At 40.7% G+C, this 25,715-nt stretch overlaps 1 protein-coding gene and 1 long non-coding RNA gene across 3 annotated transcripts; both read right to left on the bottom strand.

Annotated features, from left to right (window-relative positions):
• Positions 1-353: 353 nt before the first annotated feature.
• LOC134060573 (mucin-2-like) lies at positions 354-12,356 on the bottom strand. 2 transcript variants are annotated; one of them, XM_062517311.1, is made up of 15 exons: positions 12,259-12,356; positions 10,353-10,406; positions 7,146-8,800; positions 5,645-5,709; positions 5,382-5,560; positions 5,146-5,261; positions 4,981-5,045; positions 4,723-4,865; positions 3,536-4,416; positions 2,547-2,611; positions 2,286-2,461; positions 1,549-1,664; positions 1,389-1,450; positions 1,115-1,257; positions 354-811 (listed from the first exon to the last, which is right to left on the bottom strand). In XM_062517311.1, the coding sequence occupies exons 2-15, from the start codon at positions 10,387-10,389 to the stop codon at positions 726-728; spliced, it is 3,789 nt and encodes a 1,262-aa protein (XP_062373295.1). In that variant the 5' UTR covers positions 10,390-10,406; positions 12,259-12,356; the 3' UTR covers positions 354-725. The 2 variants fall into 2 exon arrangements, with proteins under 2 accessions (XP_062373295.1, XP_062373296.1); XM_062517312.1 differs by lacking the exon at positions 12,259-12,356 and adding an exon at positions 12,060-12,205.
• Positions 12,357-19,434: 7,078 nt separating this feature from the next.
• On the bottom strand, positions 19,435-20,096 carry LOC134060581 (uncharacterized). The gene is made up of 3 exons (XR_009935200.1): positions 19,991-20,096; positions 19,693-19,757; positions 19,435-19,609 (listed from the first exon to the last, which is right to left on the bottom strand). It is a non-coding gene; the product is annotated as an uncharacterized LOC134060581 (long non-coding RNA).
• Positions 20,097-25,715: the final 5,619 nt, after the last annotated feature.

Raw genomic sequence — 25,715 nt, 5'->3', positions numbered from 1 at the left:
ATCTCCGGCAATGGGCGGAAACTGGACCATGGAGCAATGGAAGAAGGTGGCCTGGTCTGATGAATCACACTTTCTTTCACAATACGTGGATGGCTGTTTACCTGGGGAACACACGGCACCAAGATGCAGTATAGGATGAAAGCAAATCCATAGAGGCAGTGTGATGCTTTTGGCAATGTTTCTGCTGGAAAACCTTAGGCCTTGCCACTCATTGAACTCGTACTTCCTACCTAAGCATTGTTGCAGACCATGTACACCCTTTTCATTCGAAACATAATCCTGTGATTCCCTGATGGATAAAACGAAGTCATCTGCATACATAATTTAGAGTATGAAAAGTAATGAGACAGTAATGTGTAATGTGCTTTACATAGTCAAGTGAATTTTTTCAAGTAGATTATGTGTTAAACAAAGTTACTTCATCACATGTCTTGGTCATTTTGAATGCACAATAAGTATACTTATAGATATTGTTTTACATTATGCATATTGAATGTAAATAGTGCAATAATATACATGTTTAGAAAATATAAATATTTGTAAAGTCAATAACACAACTTGCCACTAACAGACACAAATTAATAGGGATATGAGATATAGTTGTCTGCCTTGTTTCTGCAATATAACTCAAAATTACAGGGCAAAAGTGACTGTGCCACAGTAGGTGGAGGGCTTCCACTTCATAACATTAAGATTCATGTAATCAAGTTCAGAAATGAGAGATCTCAGGGTCTACTAAGGAGTGACAGGATGGTGAGCCCACAGGCACTCAGGAGGTTAATACTGCTGCTGACTTCACCCGCTGACAACGCTGTGTGTGTTATGGGGGGGGGGGGGGGGGGGCGGGGGGAGGAGCAGACAGAAGCAAGAGTTAACATCCGCTCATGCTTAAACCCAAATACACACACACAAACAGAAAAAGCTAGGGCATGCATTAGGATACATAACTAGCCATGTATGACATGTATAATGATGTACAGTTATTATACAGTTAAGCATTTAATTGCTAAGGCGTTTAATAGATTTATATGGAAGTTGTTGCATTATGTGTAATGTTGAATTCTCTCAGAATTTTTCACCATGTGGAGCTTTAAAAACTCAGTAACACACAAACCTGTGCCATTGATGGAGATGATGGTAAAAGACACATTTCCACTCAACGCAGCTCTAGTCAATGTGGCAATAATCTGTGTGTCATTGGGGAATGTGCCATCGGCAGTCACGGTAAGGTTTGTTGAATGAATAATTGAACCATTGCTGGTAAAGGAGAAAAGTGGCAATAGCCAAATTAGATTATTTTCTCAAATGATTAGCCGGATGGCATTTTCCATGTTTCTCAGTACAAACAAATGCCTCTTTTTTCACAAATCATGCTGTTTGTCAATCACCTGAAGCTTGTTGGCGTGAGGCTTATGAAATCTTGGAAATCTTTGAGGAAAAACGGTTCAAGCTAGATAGATAATATACAAAAGAGGGAAAACTTGAGTAAAGTGACAGTATTTTAACAGCAGCCATCGGCGGAAATTCATGAAGTGTAGACAGTTGTACCTCTGTTTTGATGAGTGAGGATCTGGCACGGAAGGCATTGGAGGTGGTGTCAGAAAGAATAGCAGTAAAAGTGTCATCGGTGCGGAATTGGGGAATGGTTGTTGAGCGGGGGGCACCTAAAAAATATCACACACATTTACACACAGGCAGCCATATTTGAGTCATGCAGACCCCTTCACAGTTAACGTCACAGAAAATGTGTGCGCATGTCGGGGTCATTTTCAATCCCATGGAATTGTGTGTGTGTGTGTGTGTGTGTGTGTGTGTGTGTGTGTGTGTGTGTGTGTGTGTGTGTGTGTGTGTGTGTGTGTGTGTGTGTGTGTGTGTGTGTGTGTGTGTGTGTGTGTGTGTGTGTGTGTGTGTGTGTGTGTGTGTGTGTGTGTGTGTGTGTGTGTGTGTGTGTGTGTGTGTGCGTGCGTGTGTGTGAGAGAATTGACTGGAAACTACAAGAAAAAGGCCTACTTATACTACTTTTTCATAGTATAAGTATACACACTAGGCTTGTCAACCAGATAGCCGTATATGTTGTGGTAATGATCCTTGCAGTTAGTGGTCCTTTGGTGACGATGGCAGTACATACATTGACAGCTCAACATGCTGCTGCTCCATTTCTCTGACGTTAAACTGCATGTGTGTGCACCCAACGTAAGCTCTGGATGTTTACAAATATTGAATGGGTCTATTCATTCTTGGTGCTAAACACCACTGTAAACATATCAGTATTACCATGCTCTTACTTGTAACCATTATGGAGTCAGGTAGCACAGTCAGATCGAAGCCTGAATTGGGGTCGTTCACTGCGGTAACCAAGGTATTAACCACATCAGAACTTTGAGGAAGGGGTTCCGTTGAATCCTCGTTGAACACAAGTTGAATATCTGTCTCAACATTGTCCATTCGGTTACGAGACAGACTGTAACAAAATCAAAGCATTTGTCTCAGTCTCATGAAGTATATCACTTTTTTTACTGCAGTAATTTTGGCTGAGAGGTACTTACCTGAATGCTATAACAATAGTCCGCACAAACAATACACCGTAACGTGCATTATATATCACATCACACTGTTAAAAAAGACAGACAAAGGAGATTTGAAAGGAATTTTTCTTTTAAGTTACATTATTATCACCTAGTCTACATCCCATCCTAACATTTTTATACTTCTCTAACGGTACTTTAAGCAATTTTGAATGATGTTGCATTTGTTGATATTTGAGAATAGAGGGGTAGCAGATTATGAGGAGATATTTGCTAAATGTGAAACATTTTGTTAAAGATCCCTTAGGTTACAGATCCTTTAGAGTTGTTACCGGTATCATTAATTGTATTGGGTCTTTTCTTTGTGGCTATTGTATGTTATACCATCTGTATCATTTCAGCTAAGATAAGTAGTAGATCATGATAGCAGATCATTTTATCCAAAGTGATGTGTGGGGATGAAAGGACGGCTAATGGCTTACCAGGCTGTGACACTGATCTCAAGTCCACCACACTCAGTTTGCATTATATTGTATGACTTTATACATTCTATAACCTTTACACCGTGTCCTAATTGTAAGCGACTGCGCGACTGTCGCACTGCGCCGGATAGTTTGTGTCCACATTGTATCCGTTAACATTTTTTAATGAACCTTTGTTACGTCGTGAAAAAGTTAATGTCAAGGTGACGTAACGTGACTAAAATAGAAACGGACAGAGTGACAAAACAGGGTTGAAGAAGTCGTGTAGCAAAGCAACTTGTCGTGTTAGGTCGCATCGCATTCAGTCAGGACATTCCAATTGAAAATACAGCGATGGAACTGATTTTGTTGCACGCATTCGGTCGCGTCGCTTGCCGTTAGGACACGGTGTTACAATATCCAGGTACTGTCTATACTTGGTAATCTGCACTCTGCCCTTGTTTTTATGAGCCACTGTCAAATTCTTTGTATGGGTCAACACCCTTCACCATTAAAGTTACTGCTTTTACTAATTGTAGGAGTACTTACTGCACGTTCAACCTCTGTTGCTTGCTGCCGGAACTCTGGGCTTTGGGTGTTTGTAAGAGCTTCTGTAAATACGATGACAATAACAGCCCGCAATGCAATAATAGGAGCTGGACGAGTTGTAGTTATGGGAATTGTAGTGGCTGTGGTGGTTGAAGTAGTAGGGGCTTGGGTTGTCGTTGTTGTTGTTGTTATAGTTGTAGTTGTGGTAGTAGGGACTTGGGTTGTTGTTGTTGTATTAGTTGTAGTAGGGGCTTGGGTTGTTGTTGTAGTGGTTGTAGTGGAGGCTTCGGTTGTTATTGTTGTAGTAGGGGCTTGGGTAGTTGTATTAGGGGCTTGGGTTGTCATAGTTATGATAGGAGATGTAGTAGTAAAAGTTGTATTAGTGGTGGCAGGTGAAGTAGTTGTGTTTGTGGTCGATTGTGTTGTTCCAGTTGTTGCCTGTGTTACTTGAGATATGTTTGATTGTGGTAGTCCAGTTGTGGTTGACTGTGATACTTGAGACGTGTTTGATTGTGATGGAGTTGTGGCTGACTGTGTTACTTGAGACGTGTTTGATTGTGGTAGTCCAGTTGTGGTTGACTGTGTTACTTGAGATATGTTTGATTGTGGTGGTCCAGTTGTGGTTGTCTGTGTTATTTGAGATGTGTTTGATTGTGGTGGTTCAGTTGTGTTTGCCTGTGTTACTTGAGATGTGTTTGATTGTGGTGGTCCAGTTGTGGTTGTCTGTGTTATTTGAGATGTGTTTGATAGTGGTGGTTCAGTTGTGTTTGCCTGTGTTACTTGAGATGTGTTTGATTGTGGTAGTCCAGGTGTGGTTGACTGTGTTACTTGAGACGTGTTTGATTGTGGTGGTCCAGTTGTGGTTGATGGTGTTGCTACAGCTGTGGTTTATTACATGAAAAAATGCACATTAAAACACTTTAACTTACATGTCCAATTACAGTGGGCAATGCAACTAATTTGTGATTCATAGCGTTAATATGTCATCAGCATGTAGCATAGTCAACTATGGTTCATTTTGCTTAGTAAAATTTCATAATCAAATGTTTTGGACAAAATTGTCCACTAAATATAATTCATGACTTTGCTCATTACACACAAGTGATTTTGGTTTTGCTCTTAAGGCCTCAAACATTCCATAAGACTGTTCCTGTATGTAATGTTACTATAAACTCAAACATTCTTACCTGTGCCATTGATGAAGGTGATGGTAAATGGCAAAGCTCCACTCAAGGCTGCTCTAGTCAAAGTAGCTATAATCTGTGGATCACTGGGGAATGTGGCATCGGCAGTCACGGTAATGTCCGTTGTGTGGATAATTGAGCCATTTCTAGTAAAGTGAAAAAGCAGCAACATAGCATGATGAAATATTACTCTGGCATGTTAATTGACAAATAAAGCAGTCTGCAGGCACAAACAAACACAGAATGTAGATTGTTGAACACCTGAAGTTTCTTGGTGTGAGGCTGATGAAATTTGGCTGGAAGTCTTCAGTGAAAAAGGGCTCAAGCTGAGTAGGTAACAAATAGCAGACACAAAATGACAGGAAACAAGTGAAAAAAGGCCAAAAGTATCATCAGCCAAAATAAATCAACTGTAGGCAGCTATACCTCTCTTTTGATGAGTGAAGATCTGTTCTGGAAGGCACCTGAACTGGAGTTGGAAAGATCAGCTGTAAAAATTTCACTGGTGCGAAATTGAGGAATGGCCGTTGAGCGAGGTGCACCTGAAAGAGTTATGAAGACATACAAATAGTTATTTGTGAAGAAGTACACTACACCAGTCATATTACTTCATTGTTATAGGCACCACTGTTATTAATCTCGCAGCATAAGCCTTTTCATACTTGTAACAACAATGGAAGTAGTATCCACAGTCAGATTAAAGCCTGAATTGGGGTCATCCACTGCGGCAACCAAGGTATTAACCACATCGTCACTTTGAGGAAGGGGTTCTGTTGAATCTGCATTGAACACAAGTTCAACATCTGTCTCAACCTCATCCATTCGGTTACGAGTTGACACCCTGTAATAAAGTCAAAGTATTTGTCTCAATCTCATGAAGTATATTGTTTTTTCACTGCAATAATTTTGGGTGAGAAGGGCTTACCTGAACGCTATAACAATAGTCCGCACAAACAATGCACCGTAACGTGCACTATAGATCACATCACACTGTTAAAAAGACAGAAACAAAAGATATTTTTAAAGGATGTTTTTGTTCAAGGTTTATTTGCTTTATTATCATATTATAGTACAGTCAGTCCTAACATTTTGATGGGTTCATGTTTCATTCATGTTTCTTTAAATAGATAGGTTAAGCAACACAGGTTTGCAAGTCAACAGATGAACTTGTGTGAGGACCAATCTCCAACATGTGGGGATCAAATCAGGGTTGATTGCTTACCAGGCTGTGACACTGACCTCTGTCCACCATACTGGCTTCATAATGTATTGTGTATAGACCTCTGAAGTTCGCCTACAAAAAAGCTACCATCTTTGCCCAAATAAGATGAGCCGGTATCTTGAGATCTTTTCCTAGGGGAAAGTAACATGGGGATTTTGAATTATCGCACCTGTTAAACTCTCACGGGGATGAAGACATTGGAAATGTGGACGTTTTGCGCTACACAGTTTGTTCACTGTCCTCTATACTGTAGTGTGATCTTTGGTAGGTGAAGACGGCACACTTTGATGTTTGCTACCCCAGAGCTAACTTGTAATGCAACTTACCATAGGCAAATAGCTTCAGTTCACACACGGATCTCCTTATGTGGGCAAAGATGGCAGCTTTCGTTCCGTTTTATATGCTATACTGTATATATTTTGCAGGGATTTTGCCTGTTAACTGAGCTAGCTAGCTAACGTCAGCACAGTAAATGGAAAGTGAATGGGAACGGCTAGTGATGTTCGTTAGCTAGGTAGATAAGGTTAGACTTTGGTTAAACTTGTATGTTATTGCAAACTAACCTGAAATAACATACGTTCAGTACCTTTATGGTAGTCTAGGCTACTAGTTCTGGCAAAACTATGAATGAGTATTTAAATGCTATGAGTATTTGAATGAGGGCTTTAGAGGCAATACGAATGCTTCAAATTGGTGGTAGTGGTAATTAAACGTGAATGAGGCCACATTTATGAATGAGAAATCTCAATTTTGGTAACAAACAACAAAAAAGCTTACACATCAAACATTACATTACATTTGGCTGATGCTTTTTAAAGCAGAACTATGCAATATTTTTTAGCTTAATTTGCCTTAACTAATCAGCTTCAGAGTCATTGGAATGGTTATTTGACTTATTTCGGGTTGATTGACGGCTGTCACGCTTCCCCTTAGCGCCTCTGAGTGGAGGCACTTCCTGCACTTCGTAACAGAAAGTCTCCAGCCTCGCAATCATGCTCTTGAAAAGGCAGACTGACCGATTGAGGAGTTTTGTCAAATATATACACGCTAAAGCTGTAGGGGACGCTCTGCAGAGATATCTGCAAGCATAAAACGAGCGAAAACGAAAAGCGAAAGCGGCGACGATATCGCCAATCCTGCATAGGTTCCCTTTAACCAAAGCAACATTAAAGTTAATGCTTTTATGAATTGTGGGAGTACTTACTGCACTTTCAACCTGCAATGCTTGCTGCCGGAACTCTGGGCTCTGAGGGTTGTTAAGAGCTGGTGTAAATACTATGACAATAACAGCCTGAAATACAATAGTAGGAGCGGGACGAGGTGTAGTTGTTGCAATGGTTGTAGTAGTTGTTGACTGTGTCATTTCACTTGTATTGGATTGTGTTACACTAGTTGTAGCAGCTTGCGTCCCTCCAGGTGTAGCAGCTTGCGTTACTCCAGGTGTAGCTGCTTGCGTTACTTCAGGTGTAGCTGCTTGCGTTACTCCAGTTGTAGCTTCTTGTGTTATTCCAGTTGTAGTTGCTTGTGTTGCCCCATCTGTGGTTACGAGTGTTGTCCCAGTTTCAGCTACTTGAGTTGTCCCGTCTGCTTGTGCTTGTGTTGCCCCATCTGTGGTTGCTGGTGTCGCCCCATCTGTGGTTGCTGGTGTCGCCCCATCTGTGGTTGCTGGTGTCGCCCCATCTGTGGTTGCTGGTGTCGCCCCATCTGAGGTTGCTGGTGTCGCCCCATCTGTGGTTGCTGGTGTTGCCCTATTTGTGGTTGCTGGTGTTGCCCCATCTGTGGCTGCTTGTGTTGCCCCATCTGTGGTTGCTGATGTCGCCCTATTTGTGGTTGTTATAGTAGTAGCAGGGGCTGGGGTAGTGGTAGGAGTTTCACCTCCAGACATTCCTGAACCGTCCTCTTCACTTTCACCTCCGGACATTCCTGAACCCTCTTCTACACTTTCACCTTCAGACATTCCTGAACCCTCTTCTACACTTTCACCTTCAGACATTCCTGAACCGTCCTCTACATCTTCACCTTCGGACATTCCTGAACCCTCTTCTACACTTTCACCTCCAGACATTCCTGAACCGTCCTCTTCACTTTCACTTCCAGACATTCCTGAACCCTCCTCTACACTTTCACCTCCAGACATTCCTGAACCGTTCTCTACACTTTCACCTCCAGACATTCCTGAACCGTCCTCTTCACTTTCACCTCCAGACATTCCTGAACCCTCTTCTACACTTTCACCTTCAGCCATTCCTGAACCCTCTTCTACACTTTCACCTTCAGACATTCCTGAACCGTCCTCTACATCTTCACCTTCGGACATTCCTGAACCCTCCTCTACACTTTCACCTCCAGACATTCCTGAACCGTCCTCTTCACTTTCACCTCCAGACATTCCTGAACCGTCCTCTTCACTTTCACCTCCAGACATTCCTGAACCCTCTTCTACACTTTCACCTTCAGACATTCCTGAACCCTCCTCTACACTTTCACCTCCAGACATTCCTGAACCCTCATTGACTATAGTTTCCCGCCGAAATCTTTTTACTGGCTGCTCTCTTGGGGTGTCATTCTCCTTCTTTGCATGTGCCTCTCTGTAAGGTGGCAGCAATGTGCCTGTAAGGTCAGAATTGATCTTCGTAGAAACCAACATGTACTCAGAATCTATGTCATTGTCCTGGGTGACAAAATTGGTAGCAGGGGCTCTGTCTTTCAGGAGACCTGACTTCTCTTCAAATACACCATCTTCAAGATTATCATTGTATTTTTTGACAAAACTGGAATAAGTGTCACTATCTTGCAGAAGGAGGTGGTTCCTCAGTAGGTCACTATTGAATTCAATGTCATCAGTCTGACTAGTGAAGCCTTTTGGAGGGAATGCATATTAGAAGAGCAAGAAGCAGCGGGTAAGTAATGGATTGAAATAATCTTGTGCCACATCTTGATATGATATCTGTGTGTGTGTGTGTGTGTACACGTTTCATAGATAAAAGTATTGGAATAACTGCTTTACGCAAGAACGCCAATGACATCCCATTCTAAATCAATATGAACAATATGAACAGACATTGTGGGCAGAAAATTTAGACCCGGGGTGCGTTTCCCAATAATGATGGATAGACGCACTTTTTTAATACGATTCATCTTAATATCTTCGTTTGGTTTTTTCGACTGTTTCCCGAACATGCTGGTAGCGTGAACATGCGTACACTGCTCTTACAATGCTCTTAAGGGGAGCTGTCCACTTTAAAATTTCTGAAATATCCCCTAATTTGATGGTGATGTCAGGTGACTGCACGTCACATCTAGGCATGCCGTCTGAACTTCGGATCTTTACATTAATTAACATAAATACGAAAATAGAAAACCTTTGACATCTGCATGTAAGCATCCCACGTAGGCTATGTACCACACACAGGCATAATTATTATTATTTAACATTAGATTGTTGCCCCGTTTTTATGTTTATTGGATGATATGTAACATATTAGGCTTTAGCTAGCTTACTCCTACATCGTTCATGCCAGTTCTTTGCTAACCTATTTGTGAGAGCATGGTGTGCTGCCTGTGTAATAACGTTTTGAGATGTCAAAACGAGATGTTTCGAGATGTTTGAAATGGCTGCTGTGGGCAAGAGCATATGCCTTCTCTGTCTATTTTCTGCAGCTACAAAGAGATTGCTAGTCTGTGGAGCAGCGAAGTTACAGGCTATGCCCGTGCTTCTGTCACATGATAATTTGCGGAAACAAGTGAATGGTATTATGGAACCGCTGGCTGAAATAAAAAGAAACTAAACGTTTTCCAGATTAGGCAATATTTCTTCATATAGTGTGATCAAATGAAGAGGCATAGCCTACAGTTGGGGGGTAGTGATGTGAGCACTCGAAAGCTGTTTTAAAATGGTATGTTTAGCAGTCAAAATGTTCCCAGGGAAGAAACCCTCAGACCCTGGCCTTCCGCACCTTCTCTCAGCAAACTTCCATCGTCCCTGACTATTGGCACCATTGCCTCTCAGAATCTGCAGAATCTTTTTGCTAACAATTCACTTGCATTTGTCGCAAATTTGGGAAATAAATGTATGAATGAACTGAGGTCACGATAGGTTACAGTATGTATCAGTTTTATCAAGTAGTTAGATGTACGTTAAGCTACTAAATAAGCTTTAAAATTATGTTTATGGATGTTTATGGAAAAAGTGGCCCATCCAACTCCTCAAAAGTCCACCTTGTTGAAAAATTCTGGCCACGCCTCTGATTTAGACATACAGATTTAGTATGGGATATCATAAGTCCCTGTGGGTGTAATGGCAGGCATTCCAATACCATTAGAGAGAGAGAGAGAGAGAGAGAGAGAGAGATATATGTATAAAGAGTGTATGTTTTATTCTACTGAAAAATGTTTGTCTGGCCAAACTCACCCAGAATTACCAACATCACAATAGCCTTTTGCCACATTTTAGCCTTTGCAAAATCTAAAAAGAAGAGTTTAATTTACATCTTCAGTCATATTCATTCAACCATGCAAATAATTTGTCAGATGTCAGACATACATACACACATATAACACATATATGGCTACTTCAACATTTTAGTAGCTTTTTCTGAAAACCTATATTTTTTGGCATTGAGATTTTAGGAAATGCTCCATGTAGGCTAGTAACGTAATGAGGAATATTAGTGATTATTGTCATTGGGAACTATGGGAACAGTCCCACAAAGCACTTAAAGATCACATATACTTGTCCACCTTCTCTGTCTCACAAGACATGTGACATTTAATGCAGGAGTTGAGCGAGAACCAGAACCATCCATTAGTAAGGTCCCCCTGTGCTAGACTGGTCATTATAACATTACTCAAATGAAACATGTAGTAGTGGCCTAAGACTGGAACCAGAACCACAAGGACAATGTTGTTGAGGATGAAGGGCAGTGGTAGTGATCTTTGGTATTATTTGCCCTCAATGGTGCCTTCCTGGCAGTGCTGCCTTCAAGGCACTACTCCCCTCAGTTTAGGGGTAGGATGAGGGTTGAGAGGGTTCAGGGTAGGAATAGGGTAAAGGTAGTGCCTTTTAGGCTGTGCTGCCTGGAAGGTGCCGTTGGGGGCAAAAAACACCACTGAGCCAGTGATAGTGTACTGGCTATAATGAGCTGCTCTAGCATGGAATCAGTGCTAGCCCTGAAAAGTTCTGGGTTAAATACCCAGCTTCCCCTGTTGTGCCATTAAGCAAGGCAGTTAATCCCAAATGAAAAACAAAAAGAAGAATTTTGGGTAACACTTTATAATAACTACACACAATTTGTAATTTATTAAGCATCTGTAAACTATTAGTAAATGACTTGGTCATCATTTGTAAGTGATGACTAATGTACATGCCAGTTAAATTTATCTTGGGAGAAGCTGGAACCTCAAAATGTTTAGGCTACTGTGTGCTAGCCCACCTCCTTAATCCACTACACTACCTCCACCCAGCTAAATAAACCAATAAACAAAAATTTGATTTAGACTACTTTGAACAACCATTTGTAAATATGTGTACACATGCTTTAGTGATGAGAATTGACATAGGAGTAATACTTTACAAATTGTGAACAACGTATTTAATAATAGTTTGCAACTGGTTTAGAATGGGAATTTTTTTTCATGTATAAATGATTGTTGCATTATTTGTTCAGTACAAAACATATACTTAAAATATTTGTTTAGATAGGCATATTTACTCTGAACAAACTGTTTATAACTGTGTGTACACATGATTTACTAATGAGAAATAATTTATGAGCAATTCTTTACAAATGATAAACAGTGTCACTGAATTTTGAACCTGACTTCAATTCAATGTTAGGATTTCTGTACTTGAAATGTATGCACATTATTGCATATTTTATTAGATAATTGCTTATTTACACATGCATACATAACATTTCAGAAAACTTCCAATACAAAAACTATTGACATAATGTAAATAATCAGCTGCAGTGTTTTTGTTTGTTTGTTTGTTTGTCTGTCTGTCTGTTTGTTTGGAGATTCACCTGTAATGCATCCTCATAATTGTATAATAGACATAAACAGGGGGATAATGCACACAAAGCTACTGCCAATTTAATGCTATCGCTTATTTACTTACTCTAGGGTGTTGTACCTTGCAAAAACTCATTCTGAGATTATCATCATTATTCCCCTCAGATGCCCTCAGATGGTGCCAACCGACCCCTCTGGCTCTATATGCAATAGCTTTTCACCGAAATGTGAATTACTTTGCATCAAATTATGCAAACAAAATGTGAAATTAAACAGTAAAGCCACTGCCACAGGCCATCACTCACCCAATCTCTGCACAGTTGATGAATGCTGAAGAGGCACTCAGAAGAAGCTATTTGTCAGTTGTGAAGTCTGAGAGGTCTGATCATGATGCTTTATATATATAGTGACAAGGAAACAGAGTGACATGGGGCATGCTTCTTAATGTCCCTAGTTGCTAGACCCGGTAAGATAAGATCCACCAAGAGCCATAAATTTTGTAAAGAAATTTTATCATGCGACAGCATCTTAAGGACGAGGGAGCCAATTCTTGTTTTTTTTTTTATATCATTGTTTTTATTATTTTCTTCAAGAAGTAATACATATACCAGAATACTATATAATTTCATACTACAATCCTACAAATCCTAGTATTAGTTCTAGTCCACATCACAGAATCTTAAATCACACTCATGCATGCTCATTCTCACACTCCCCCCCCCCCCCCCTTTGCAAGGAGGAGTTGGTATTCAGGTTTTTTTTTTTTTTTACAGATACACACCCTAATTCAACGACAAGCTCCTCCTTTCTATCTGTATCCACAAGCACTGGGTCTGTAACCACTGCATCAGATGCCTCTGATGCAGTTTGTGAGTTGCTGTTGGAACCAACTGTTGGTTGGTTATTTGGCTGTCATTCTGTTGCACAGGTCATTGAAGTCCTGCCAGTCTGAGTGAACCCCAAAACCTGTGGCTTGTGTGTCCAGTTTACCATTGCTTTTCCTACAGAAGCCTAGGAAGCTGTATTGGTCGTCTGTGGCCAGAGGGACATTTCTCTTCCTAAGGTCCAATAAGAGGGCAACCCTAGCTTGCTCTTTGACTGCAACATTGTCGTTGTTGAGCATGCTGATGAGGTGTGTTAACCTTGTAGTTGAGTACGTCCATTTCACATTTGCAGTAAACGAGAGTTCAGTCCCAGCCATTTCCTGACGGCCTCAATTGTTTTATTGTTCATATCCCGTAGGAAATTTTGTTGGATGTGAATATTGGCGAAGAGCTGTTGAATCTTTGCCAGGTCTTTTTCTCTAATGGCCTCCAGTTTCATGACTACAGGTAGCGGGGAGGCGTCAATTAGATTGATCCTGTTCATAAAGGCACAGGATAACTCATATACCTGTTCACCCCACTCACCTGCAATGTTTAATTTATGGCCAAGCTAGGTGTTAGTTTCATGGTGAGAGTAAACCCTGATAGGCTGTCCCATTATTGTAAAGGAGGGGGTATGTCAGATTTTGATTTCTCAGTTCAGAAGTCTTAGAGGTCTGATCACGATGCTTCATTTGTATAGTGACAAGGAAACAAGTGATAAGGGACATGTTTCTAAAATTCCCTAGTTGCTTGACCACACACATACAGTACACACAAAGTTGAGCATAGATAAGACGCGGTAAGATAAGATGAGCCACCCCTTCTTTTAAGGAGATTGTAAACACAAGTTATCATGTGACAGCATCTTAAGGAAGAGGAAACCAATTATTTTTTTATGGATACAATTGTTTTGTATCATTACCATCAAGAGGTAATACATAATATACCAGTATACTGTGTAATTTCATGCTACAATCAATATACTACTGTAAGTAGAATCTTAAAGGGATAGTTCGGGTTTTAAGACACGAAGTTATATGGGTTCCCTGTCAGCAACGTTGTGCATCAGCACTGACTTACCCCCCGACAGCGTCCTGTGAGCCGAGATCCAGCCAGTTTTTGATCGTTTTTGATGCTGAAGAAAGTAGTCCGGCAAGTTTCTGGGGTCACGAAAGTAAAGTGTTTTTCTTCTCAAAACCATATGCGTTCAAAAGAGTGATATATTTGCACCACAAAAACGTTGACCAGCTGTCAGTAGCGCGCAGTGATAGGAATCGAGAAAAATAGTGCAGTGATAACGAGGTTTGAATTTTTCCTGGACAACGTTTTTGTGGTGCAAATATATCACTCTTTTGAACACGTATGGTTTTGAGAAGAAAAACACTTTACTTTCGTGACCCCAGAAACTTGCCGGACTACTTTCTTCAGCATCAAAAACCGGCTGGATCTCGGCTCACAGGACGCTGTCGTGGGGGTAAGTCATTGCTGATGCACAACGTTGCTGACAGGGAACCCATATAACTTCGTGTCTTAAAACCCGAACCATCCCTTTAAACCACACTCACGCATAATTATACTCACACTATAATATACACAACTCCTCATCCATACCCCCCCCCCCCCCACCACCACCACACACACACACACACACACACACACACACACACACACACACACACACACACACACATGCCATTATAGTATCATTGTAATGGGGGAACAGAATTGTGATGAACAAGAATCCTAAAACAATCATAAACTGAGGTCATCAATGTCCAGGTAATTTCATGGTAGGCAACACAAAATGTTTTAATATCGCAAATTCAATTGTCTTCAAAGTATTTCTTGAGAAAAAATTATGTAAAATATAGATAGCAAGCATAAGAACACCTTTTCCAACATTTCAAAATAATATGTATTTTGTTTACTGAGATGTACTGTATAATCTTTTATCCTATAAGCCTAGTGATATATTAGTTTATCTTGCAGTAATACAGCAACTTCCTCATTTAACTTCATTCAAAGTTTGCTCAATGTTTTAACAATCCACATTATTAATAATGGAACACACAAAGAAAATATTGTTTGATGACATGTATTTCCTTTTCATAGTCATGGGATTGTCATCTTCCATTCTCATTGCCATCTGAGTGGAACAATAAAGTCTTTGTGTAGGGAAACTGGTTTCTGAACCAGCATGTAATCTGTCCTCCATTGTGGACTTTCACGATTTGGTTTATGACTATACCCATCACAAAGCAAGCTTATCTGATTTTTGATGTAGTGTTTTATAAGGGTGTTCAGACAAATATTTAAACATATAAAACATATGTATTAGATTTGTAAGCTTTGGCCCAGATGGATAATGCCATTTCTGAATAATTTCTTAAGTTGGGAAAGGGGCAACAACACTGGAAGTGTTGTATTCGCATAAAGAAAAAGCAAGGAGGAATATTTCACTGATATTTATATATGTGGGAGTATTCATCACTCTGTAGAAAACATGTGGGAAAAAATGTTTCTTTAGAAGAATAATGCTCCTCACATTTGAAAATGTGACAAATCTGGGGATTTAAAAATGTGATATGTTGTCTGTCCTTTTTGTATTTAAATATGGGTCTACGAGATGTACAGTATATCATGTCAGATTATCACATTCTGTTTTTATTTACATTTCACACAGCATCCCAACTTTTTTGAAAATGGGATTGTGGTATACTGTAGGAAGACATTAACCTCAAAGACATACAATATCTTCATTTAAGTATTTCACTTGCATTTATTAACAGAATAAACAATGTATCTCTCCAAAAAAAAAATGGTTCTCCCAAGCAAGTTGAAAAGTGCAGCATCAAAGAAACATATCTATTGAATTGAGGACAAAAATGGGTGAAAATTACGGTGGCGTATTGCTGTCACACTATAAATAAAAAAAAAAGGCTCAAGTATCAAGTAATTACGTGAAAGTTTCTTGTTATAACAAGATCTTTTTCACGTTTTAACAAGATAAGTTTCATGTTATTACATGAAATGATCACGTTATTTCATAATAATGATATTTTCACGTTATAATGTGAACATATCATGTTATTTCAAGATATGATATTTTCACGTTTTTACAAGATATTTATCACGTTATTACTTGAAATGATCATGTTATTTCATGATAATGAAACTAAACAGAAGGAGGGGCAAGAAAGGCTGGTTACTATGGCTCACGACTCGAGTCAATCAAATTCTATGTTATGCTCGGTTTATGGTGATTTTCCAGTTATTAAACTTGTGGATGATATTGTTATAGCCTACTGTAAATGCAAACACCCGAGCATTGTCCAGAATATTCTGCACCTGTATGCAGTGGAGTGGCAATCGGGAGAGTCAGGAAGAATCCCGGTGTGGCGTTTTGGGCCGTGCTGATGATTACTGTGATGAAGTGATCTCAAAAAGCTTGTTGTTTAAACATTTACTTTGCCTTAGCCTACTCCCCAGCAGCCGGCACTGTGTGACTGCAGCGCTTCACTTTTCACTCCCAGTGGCCTCTCCCCGCAGCCCTAAAAATTGCCACGATTAGCCTACCTGACATGCAAGCTAGCCAAAGCGCACAAATAAATTGCGTAAACATTCGCAAATGTATCAAGGCCCTTTCTCCCTCTTGCGATAAGTTGCGTTAGTGGATGGGAAGAAGAAGCAGAACTATCAGGCTGTGTGAGCAGGCTACTCCTGCACCTCTCTGTCTGCCAACTTAGCGGCTCTCTGCCGATACACAGACTGTGTGAGCAGGCTACTCCTGCTCACCTCTCTATCCGCCTATGCAGCGGCTCTCTGCCGATATACAGCCCTGCTCCTGCTACTTGGTCAGATGGCGACTATGTAGGCTACTGTAGCCTACACACATGCACAAAAGCGAACACTCATCAAGCAGCACTGCAATAGCAGCCAGGGTGCATGTTCATAGACGAGCCTGTTCTCATTCAGCCTATGCCAGCCATATGCTCTAGCCTGGTCTCGTTAAGTTTCGTTATCATGAAATAATGTGCTAATATCAAGTAACAACGTGATACATATCTTGTAAAAACGTGAAAATATTATATCTTGAAATAACATAATATTTTCACGTTATAACGTGAAAATATCATTATCACGAAATAACGATAATTTCATGTAATAACATGAAACTTATCTTGTTAAAACGTGAAAAAGATCTTGTTATAACAAGAAACTTTCACGTAATTACTTGAAACTTTCACGTAATTACTAGCCTGGGTTTTCACATACTGCCTTGCGCGGTGATTTCAATCCCGCTGCTAAGCCAGTCTGGAAACTAACGCCCAAATGTTCGCCTGATGTTGGCGAACCAATCACAGAACATCCGAGAAGTTTCCGTTGCCTTCTTGCGTCTACATTCGACGCCAAAGGATTTACGGCAGCCCTTAGCGTTGCATATGAACGAGTTGGGTGAGCTATGCGTATTTGATAGACATCCGTGGCGCCCAATGAACGGATCTGGGCATTTTTTCAAATACGAGAAAATGAACGTCTGGTTGCCAGACCACGTCTCATTTGAGAAGTGGTAGGCGTTAGCCAGGCTACGTAATTACTTGATACTGAGCCTTTTTTTTATTTCTAGTGTGACAGCAATACGCCACCGTAGAAAATAAACCACAGTGCAATACAAAAAAACAGACTACTGTACATACAGAGGGTTCTACACCTACTCGTTTCGCCACATGATACCCATGATCTTTCATACCTCTAATTTCTGACAACACACTTTTTTACTCTTGTGATCACTGACTCATGCAAGAGCAGTTATAAGTTGTTAGGTTATTTTTTCCATTTATCACAACCAGTGCCAAATCCAAAAGATTCAAACATTCTGGATGGTTAGTGCAACACTTGGACATCTCACAATAATACGCAATTTCACTAAGCAACAGTCACAAAGTAAGAGATCTAAGTGCAGAATATGAGAGATCTTGCTCCTCTGTGTGACTTTAGTCATTAAAAAAGTGGAGTGATACAATGAGGGTAGTTGACAGGTTACTCTTTGTGGTGACAGTAGGCTGCACAGGTGAAAAGTGAGCGATCTCCAAGCCTACCACAGCTGAACCACAAGGAGCGATATGATGGTGAGCCCACAGGCACTCAGGAAGTTAATCTTGCTGCTGACTTCACCTGCTGACAACGTTGCAGGTGTGTGTGTGTGTGATAAGGAGAAATATATATATATATATATATATAGAGAGAGAGACAAGGACACAGATGGGGAAGAAGGTTGGAATTACTATAGGTGCATGTGTGAACTAAAACATTTAAACATTTTAAACATTCATTAGCAAAGCTAATTAAGATGTATTATTATACAGTCGGCATGCTGTTGAATTATGATGAATGCTGAACACTCGTCATTATTATTGTTATTATGAAACATTAAGGACGGCTCATTATGCATAAACTACAGGAACGTCAAAACAAACATTATATTTCAATGCTTATGGTCCCGAGGCTGTAGGAGACAAGCTTACTAAATAGTCTTTCCCTGTGGGAAGCTGGACAAATATTCACTAAATGCAGATGCTAACCTGTTCCCGTTGTAGTTGTGAGGGTCACTGCTGTGGTTGTTGCTGCTTGCGTTCCTCCACCCAGGACTGGTTAGTTGTGTGTGTGCGTGAGAGAGAGAGAGAGAGAGAGAGAGAGAGAGAGAGAGAGAGAGAGAGAGAGAGAGAGAGAGAGAGAGGGAGGAGTGGGGGGGAGAAGGTTGGAATTAATATATGATAAATGGTTGCATCAAGTCTTTCCCTTTGAGGAGTTGCATATAGCCATGAAAAGCACATGCTAACCTGTGCCATTGATGGAGATGATGGGAAGTGACAACATTCCACTCTCAACAGCTCTAATCAAAGTGGCAATAATCTGTGTATCATTGGGGAGTGTGCCGTTGTCAGTCACAGTAATGTCCATCATATTGATAATTGATCCATTGCTAGTAAAGAGAAAAAGTATCAATAGAATCAAATTAGTCTCAGGTGGACAGTAGTTCTTTCCATTTATCACAGTGTAAACTGATAGACATGAAGACACCTGCATGATCATACACAATACAAGTACGCAGTCACACATCTACTTATCAAGATTTGATTTTTTTTATACAATAGTACTATGTGATTTTTTTAGTCACCTGAAACTTATTGGCGTAAGCCTGATGAAATCTGGCTCAAAGTCTTGCAAGAAAAACGGCTCAAGCTAAATCAGGCACAAAATAACAAAAAAACAAGGATAAAGTGACGAGTCCAATAATTCCAAAAACAGCCATCAGCCTAATCTTTTTAAGTATAGGCAGCTATACCTCTGTTTTAATGAGTGAGGATCTTTCAAGGAAGGCGTTAGAAGTAGAATTGGAAAGATCGGCAGTAAATGTTTCATTGGTGCGGAACTGGGGAGTGCTTCTTGAACGGGGGGCACCTGGAAAAGTACAACAAACTCATGAACACCCATCAGTGTATAAGGACAGTATAACGTTAATGAGATATTATGCAACACTAATATTTTTCATATTCGTTCATGGTTGCAAACGTCACTGTACATAATTTTACAGCATAAATTGTTCTTACTTGTCACAGAAATGGATTCAGGTAGCACAGTCAGATTAAAGCCTGAATTCGAGTCATTTAAGGCAGTAGCCAAGGTTTCCACAACATCAGAACTTGGAGGGAGGGGTTCCGTTGAATCCGAATTAAACACAAGGTCAACATCTGTCTCAACATTGTCCATTCGGTTTCGAGAAACCAACCTGTAAAATGGTCAAAGTATTTGCTTCAATCTCAACAAATGCTTTGCTTTTTTCAATGTTTTTGGACGTATTGCTGAATTTACCTGAATGCTCTGACAATGGTCCGTACAAAGAAGAATCCAAAGCGTCGTCGGTAGACCAGATCACACTGCACATGACAACAAGATCATGATTTTTCAAGAAAGTTCAAATATAGCCCTACTAGCTGGTTAACATTATGGTTAACATCCCAAACCTTTTTTTTTCCACTTTGTTTATATGGTTACCATGACATTTCCACGACCCTATTTCCATGATGTTCAATTATTGTATTCTTTTTTATACGTGTCAACATACTTGTCCATCATTTTTTATTTTCATTATAATTGTGGGAGTACTTACTGCATTTTGAACTATTATTGCTTGTGTCTGGAATGCTGTGCTCTGTGGGTTAATAAGAGCTGGTTGAAACACTATGACAATGACAACTTGCAGCACAATAACTGGAGCTGGACGAGGAGGTTGAGTTGTAGCGGGAGTTGTTGTTGTGGTGGGCGCTGTTGTTGTGGTGGGTATTGTTGTTGTGGTGGGCATTGTGGTGGTGGTAGTAGTAGTAGTAGGGGCCACTTCTCCAGGGCCAGGGAATACTACCAACTCGTCTCCTTCATCAGCAATAGCTGATTGTGTTGTTCCAGTTGTAGCTGATTGTGTTCCTGCAGTCGTTGTTGTGGTGGCTGTTGTTGTGGAGGGCGTTGTTGTGGTGGTGGCCATTGTTGTTGTGGTGGGCGTTGTTGTTGTGGTGGGCATTATTGTTGTTGTGGTGGTTATTGTTGCTGTGGTGGCTGTTGTGGTACTGGTGGTAGTAGGGGTAGTAGGGACTGGGGAAGTTGCAGTAGTAGGGGGCACTTGTACAGAGGCTGTGGTTGTGGCTTCTTGTGTTGCTCCTGTTGTAGTAGATTGTCTTGCTCCAATCGTAGTTGATTGTGTTGCTCCAGTTTCAGTTGATTCTGTTGCTCTAGTTACAATTGATTGTGTTGCTCCTGTTGTAGTTGCTTGAGTTGCTGCAGGTGTGGAGGCTGGTGTTGTTTGTGTTCCTGCAGTTGCAGTTGATTGTGTTGCTCCAGTTGTAGTTGATTGTGTTACTCCAGTTGTAGTTGATTGTGTTGCTCCAGTTGTTGTTGATTGAGTTCCTGTAGGTGTGGATGCTGGTGTTGTTTGCATTAATCCAGTTGCAGCTGTTTGTGTTTGTCCAGTTGTAGTTGATTGTGTTGCTCCAGTTGTAGCTGATTGTGTTGTTCCAGCAGTAGTTGATTGTGTGGCTTCAGTTTCAACTGTTTGTGTTACTTCAGTTGTAGTTGATTGTGTTGCTCCAGTTGATTGTGTTGCTCCTGTGGTAGTTGATTGTGTCGCTCCAGTTGTAGCTGATTGTGTTGTTCCAGCAGTAGTTGATTGTGTGGCTTCAGTTTCAACTGTTTGTGTTGCTTCAGTTGAAGTTGATTGTGTTGCTCCAGTTGATTGTGTTACTCCAGTTGTAGTTGTTTGTGTTGCTCCAGTTGTAGTTGATTGTGTTGCTTCAGTTGTAGTTGATTGTGTTCCTGCAGTTGTAGTTGATTGTGTTACTCCAGTTGTAGTTGATTGTGTTACTCCAGTTGTAGCTGATTGTGTTGTTCCAGCAGTAGTTGATTGTGTTGCTTCAGTTTCAACTGTTTGTGTTACTTCAGTTGTAGTTGATTGTGTTCCTCCAGTTGTAGTTGATTGTGTTGCTCCAGTCATAGTTGATTGTGTTGCTCCTGTGGTAGTTGATTGTGTTGCTGCAGTTGTTGTTGATTGAGTTCCTGTAGGCGTGGATGCTGGTGTTGTTTGCATTAATCCAGTTGCAGCTGTTTGTGTTTGTCCCGTTGTAGTTGATTGTGTTGCTCCAGTTGTAGTTGATTGTGTTGCTCCAGTTGTAGTTGATTGTGTTGTTCCAGCAGTAGTTGATTGTGTTGCTTCAGTTTCAACTGTTTGTGTTACTCCAGTTGTAGTTGATTGTGTTGCTCCAGTTGTAGTTGATTGTGTTGCTCCAGTTGAAGTTGATTGTGTCGCATCAGTTGTAGTTGATTGTGTACCTGCAGTTGTAGTTGATTGTGTTACTCCAGTTGTAGTTGATTGTGTCACTTCAGTTGTAGTTGATTGTGTTGCTCCAGTTGTAGTTGATTGTGTTCCTCCAGTTGTAGTTGATTGTGTTGCTCCAGTCATAGTTGATTGTGTTGCTCCTGTGGTAGTTGATTGTGTTGCTGCAGTTGTTGTTGATTGAGTTCCTGTAGGCGTGGATGCTGGTGTTGTTTGCATTAATCCAGTTGCAGCTGTTTGTGTTTGTCCCGTTGTAGTTGATTGTGTTGCTCCAGTTGTAGTTGATTGTGTTGCTCCAGTTGTCGTTGATTGTGTTGTTCCAGCAGTAGTTGATTGTGTTGCTTCAGTTTCAACTGTTTGTGTTACTCCAGTTGTAGTTGATTGTGTTGCTCCAGTTGTAGTTGATTGTGTTGCTCCAGTTGAAGTTGATTGTGTCGCATCAGTTGTAGTTGATTGTGTACCTGCAGTTGTAGTTGATTGTGTTACTCCAGTTGTAGTTGATTGTGTCACTTCAGTTGTAGTTGATTGTGTTGCTCCAGTTGTAGTTGATTGTGTTCCTCCAGTTGTAGTTGATTGTGTTGCTCCAGTCATAGTTGATTGTGTTGCTCCTGTGGTAGTTGATTGTGTTGCTGCAGTTGTTGTTGATTGAGTTCCTGTAGGCGTGGATGCTGGTGTTGTTTGCATTAATCCAGTTGCAGCTGTTTGTGTTTGTCCCGTTGTAGTTGATTGTGTTGCTCCAGTTGTAGTTGATTGTGTTGCTCCAGTTGTCGTTGATTGTGTTGTTCCAGCAGTAGTTGATTGTGTTGCTTCAGTTTCAACTGTTTGTGTTACTCCAGTTGTAGTTGATTGTGTTGCTCCAGTTGTAGTTGATTGTGTTGCTCCAGTTGAAGTTGATTGTGTCGCTTCAGTTGTAGTTGATTGTGTACCTGCAGTTGTAGTTGATTGTGTTACTCCAGTTGTAGTTGATTGTGTCACTTCAGTTGTAGTTGATTGTGTTGCTCCAGTTGTAGTTGATTGTGTTGCTCCTGAGTTAGTTGATTGTGTTGCTCCAGTTGTTGATTGAGTTCCTGTAGGCGTGGATGCTGGTGTTGTTTGCATTAATCCAGTTGCAGCTGTTTGTGTTTGTCCAGTTGTAGTTGATTGTGTTGCTCCAGTTGAAGTTGATTGTGTTGCTTCAGTTGTAGTTGATTGTGTTCCTGCAGTTGTAGTTGATTGTGTTGCTCCAGTTGTAGTTGATTCTGTTGCTTCAGTTTCAACTGTTTGTGTTACTCCAGTTGTAGTTGATTGTGTTTCTCCAGTCATAGTTGATTGTGTTACTCCAGTTGAAGTTGATTGCGTTTCGCCAGTTGCAGTTGATTCTGTTGCTCCAGATGTGGCTGATTGTGTTGTTCTCGTTGCAACTACAGTCATAGTTAATTGTGTTGTTCCAGTTGCAGTTGATTCTGTTTCTCCAGTTGTAGTTGATTGTGTGGCCCTAGTTGTAGTTGATTGAGTTGCAAAAGGTGTAAATGCTGTTGTTGCAGTTGATTGTGTTCTAGTTGCAACTACAGTTATAGTTGATTGTGTTGCTCCTGTTGTAGTTGACTGTCTAGTCCCAGTTGTAGCTGATTCTGTTGTTCTAGTTGAAGTTGTTTGTGCTACTCCAGTTGCAGTTGATTGTGTTTCTCCAGTCATCGTTGATTGTATTGCTCCAGTTGTAGTTGACTGTGTAGCCCCAGTTGCAGTTGATTCTGTTGCTCCAGTCGTAATTGATTGTGTTGCTCCAGTTGTAGTTGATTGTGTGGCCCTAGTTGTAATTGATTCTGTTGCTCCTGTTATACTTGATTGAGTTGCAAATGGTGTAAATGCTGATGTTGATTGTGTTCCTCCAGTTGCATCTGTTTGTGTTACTCCAGTTGTAGTTGACTGTGTTACAGCTGTTTGTGTTGCTCCAGTTGTAGTTGATTCTGTTGCTCCAGTTGTAGTTGATTGAGTTGCTCCAGTAGCAGTTGATTCTGTTGCTCCAGTTGTAGTTGACTGTGTAGTCCCAGTTGCAGTTGATTCTGTTGCTCCAGTCGTTATTGATTGTGTTGCTCCAGTTGTAGTTGATTCTGTTACAGCTGTTTGTGTTGCTCCAGTTGTAGTTGATTCTGTTGCTCCAGTTGTAGTTGATTGTATTGCTCCAGTTGCAGTCGATTCTGTTGCTCCAGTTGTAGTTGATTGTGTCGCCCCAGTTGCAGTTGATTCTGTTGCTCCAGTTGTAGTTGACTGTGTAGTCCCAGTTGCAGTTGATTCTGTTGCTCCAGTCATAATTGATTGTGTTGCTCTAGTTGTAGTTGATTCTGTTACAGCTGTTTGTGTTGCTCCAGTTGTAGTTGAATCTGTTGCTCCAGTTGTAGTTGATTGTATTGCTCCAGTTGCAGTCGATTCTGTTGCTCCAGTTGTAGTTGATTGTGTCGCCCCAGTTGCACTAGTCCCAGTTGTAGTTGATTCTGTTGTTCTAGTTGAAGTTGTTTGTGCTACTTCAGTTGCAGTTGTTTGTGTTTCTCCTGTCATTGTTGATTGTGTTGTTCCAGTTGCAGCTGTTTGTGTTCCTACAGTCGTAGCTGATTGTGTTGCTCCAGTTGATGTTGACTGTGTTGCTCCCGTCGTTGATTCTGTTGCTTCAGTTGCAGTTGATTGTGTTCCTCCTGTTGTAACTGCTTGAGTTGCTGTAGGTGTGGGTGCTGGTGTTGTTTGTGTTGTTCCAGTTGCCGCTGTTTGTGTTTCTACAGTCATAGTTGATTGGGTTCTTCCTGTTTTAGTTGACTGTGTCTCTCTTTTTGCAGTTGATTCTGTTTCTCTAGTTGCAGTTGATTGTGTTCCTCCATTTGCAGCTGTTTGTGATTGTCCAGTCATAGTTGATTGTGTTGCTCCTGTTATAATTGACTGAGTTGCAGCTGTTGCAGTTGATTCTGCAGTCATAGTTGATTGTGTTCCTACAGTCATAGTTGATTGTGTAGCCCCAGTTGCAGTTAATTGTGTTGCTCCAGTTGTAGTCGATTGAATTGCTGTAGGTGTAGGTGCTGTTATCGATTGTGTTCCTCCAGTTGCAGTTGATTCTGTTGCTGTAGTTGTATTTGCTTGTGTTGCCCCAGTAGCAGATGCTACTGATGTGGGTGCTGGTGTGGCTGCAGTTGTTGTTGTCGAAGTTGATTGTGCCATTGCTTAGTGTGAAATATGAAAAATATAATTTTCAGTTTCTATTACTTTACGGCAAGCATATATTATGTTATTTTTGTCCGGCACAACTCACCAAGTATAAGCACATATACAATGTTTGCCTTTTGCCACATTTTGTCCTGTAAAAAAACATGTGGTCACAACATTTCTGCTATGAAGCTTATTGGTCTCAGAGGACGCCCTCTATCATTGCATTCCAACTGACGCAAGCAAACAGAAAAATGGGCCGAGCGCAATATTATTCAATTAAAATGCAGGCTGAAAATGCTCCTCAAGCTTTATAGTGTTATGACTCCAGGACCACAAGAAAGACAGAGCTATGAAGCGTTACAACTAATTGTTAACCAGGTCACAGAGGTAGTCAGTAGTCAGTACAGTCAGGTTGTTGTCATGACTATGACGTTCATGTTTAATGTACTAGAAGCAGACATGGGGGAACAACAGGAAACCTGACAAACATGGCACAGGAACACAAACTCATCATTCATAATATATACAGTGGGGGGGACATGTATTTGGCTGCGTTCAGACTGCAGCCGAATCTGATTCAAATCTGATTCCTTCTCATATTCGATTTTTAGGGCTTACTATCTACACTGTTGGATATTGGATAATCGGATATGGCTCTGTTCACACTGGGCCACATTATTAACCGAGCTGACAGGTTGCTGTAGCAACGAAAACAAACGTTTCTATCATCAAGAGGAAACACTTGCTAATTTGATGTGATTAAACATTGAACAATACAACTAGGCAAGCGTTCATTGAATGCATGCATGTGTGTGCGCATTTGCGCGACAGAAACTGAAACTAC

The sequence above is a fragment of the Sardina pilchardus genome, chromosome 16, assembly GCF_963854185.1.
Source record: "Sardina pilchardus chromosome 16, fSarPil1.1, whole genome shotgun sequence".
NCBI lineage: Eukaryota > Metazoa > Chordata > Actinopteri > Clupeiformes > Clupeidae > Sardina > Sardina pilchardus.
The sequence above is the reverse complement of the archived record's forward strand: the minus strand, read 5'-3'. Positions and strand labels throughout refer to the sequence as shown.

Bases quoted from the DNA above. Each gene is read 5' to 3' on its own strand.
- LOC134060573 (XM_062517311.1), bottom strand. From the start codon at position 10,389: ATGTGGCAAAAGGCTATTGTGATGTTGGTAATTCTGG. The intron at 5,710-7,145 runs GTAAGTACTCCC...TCTTTTTAACAG, and splicing joins CATTGCAGGTTGAAAGTGCA to TGTGATGTGATCTATAGTGC. The intron at 2,462-2,546 runs GTAAGTACCTCT...ATTTTGTTACAG, and splicing joins ACTATTGTTATAGCATTCAG to TCTGTCTCGTAACCGAATGG.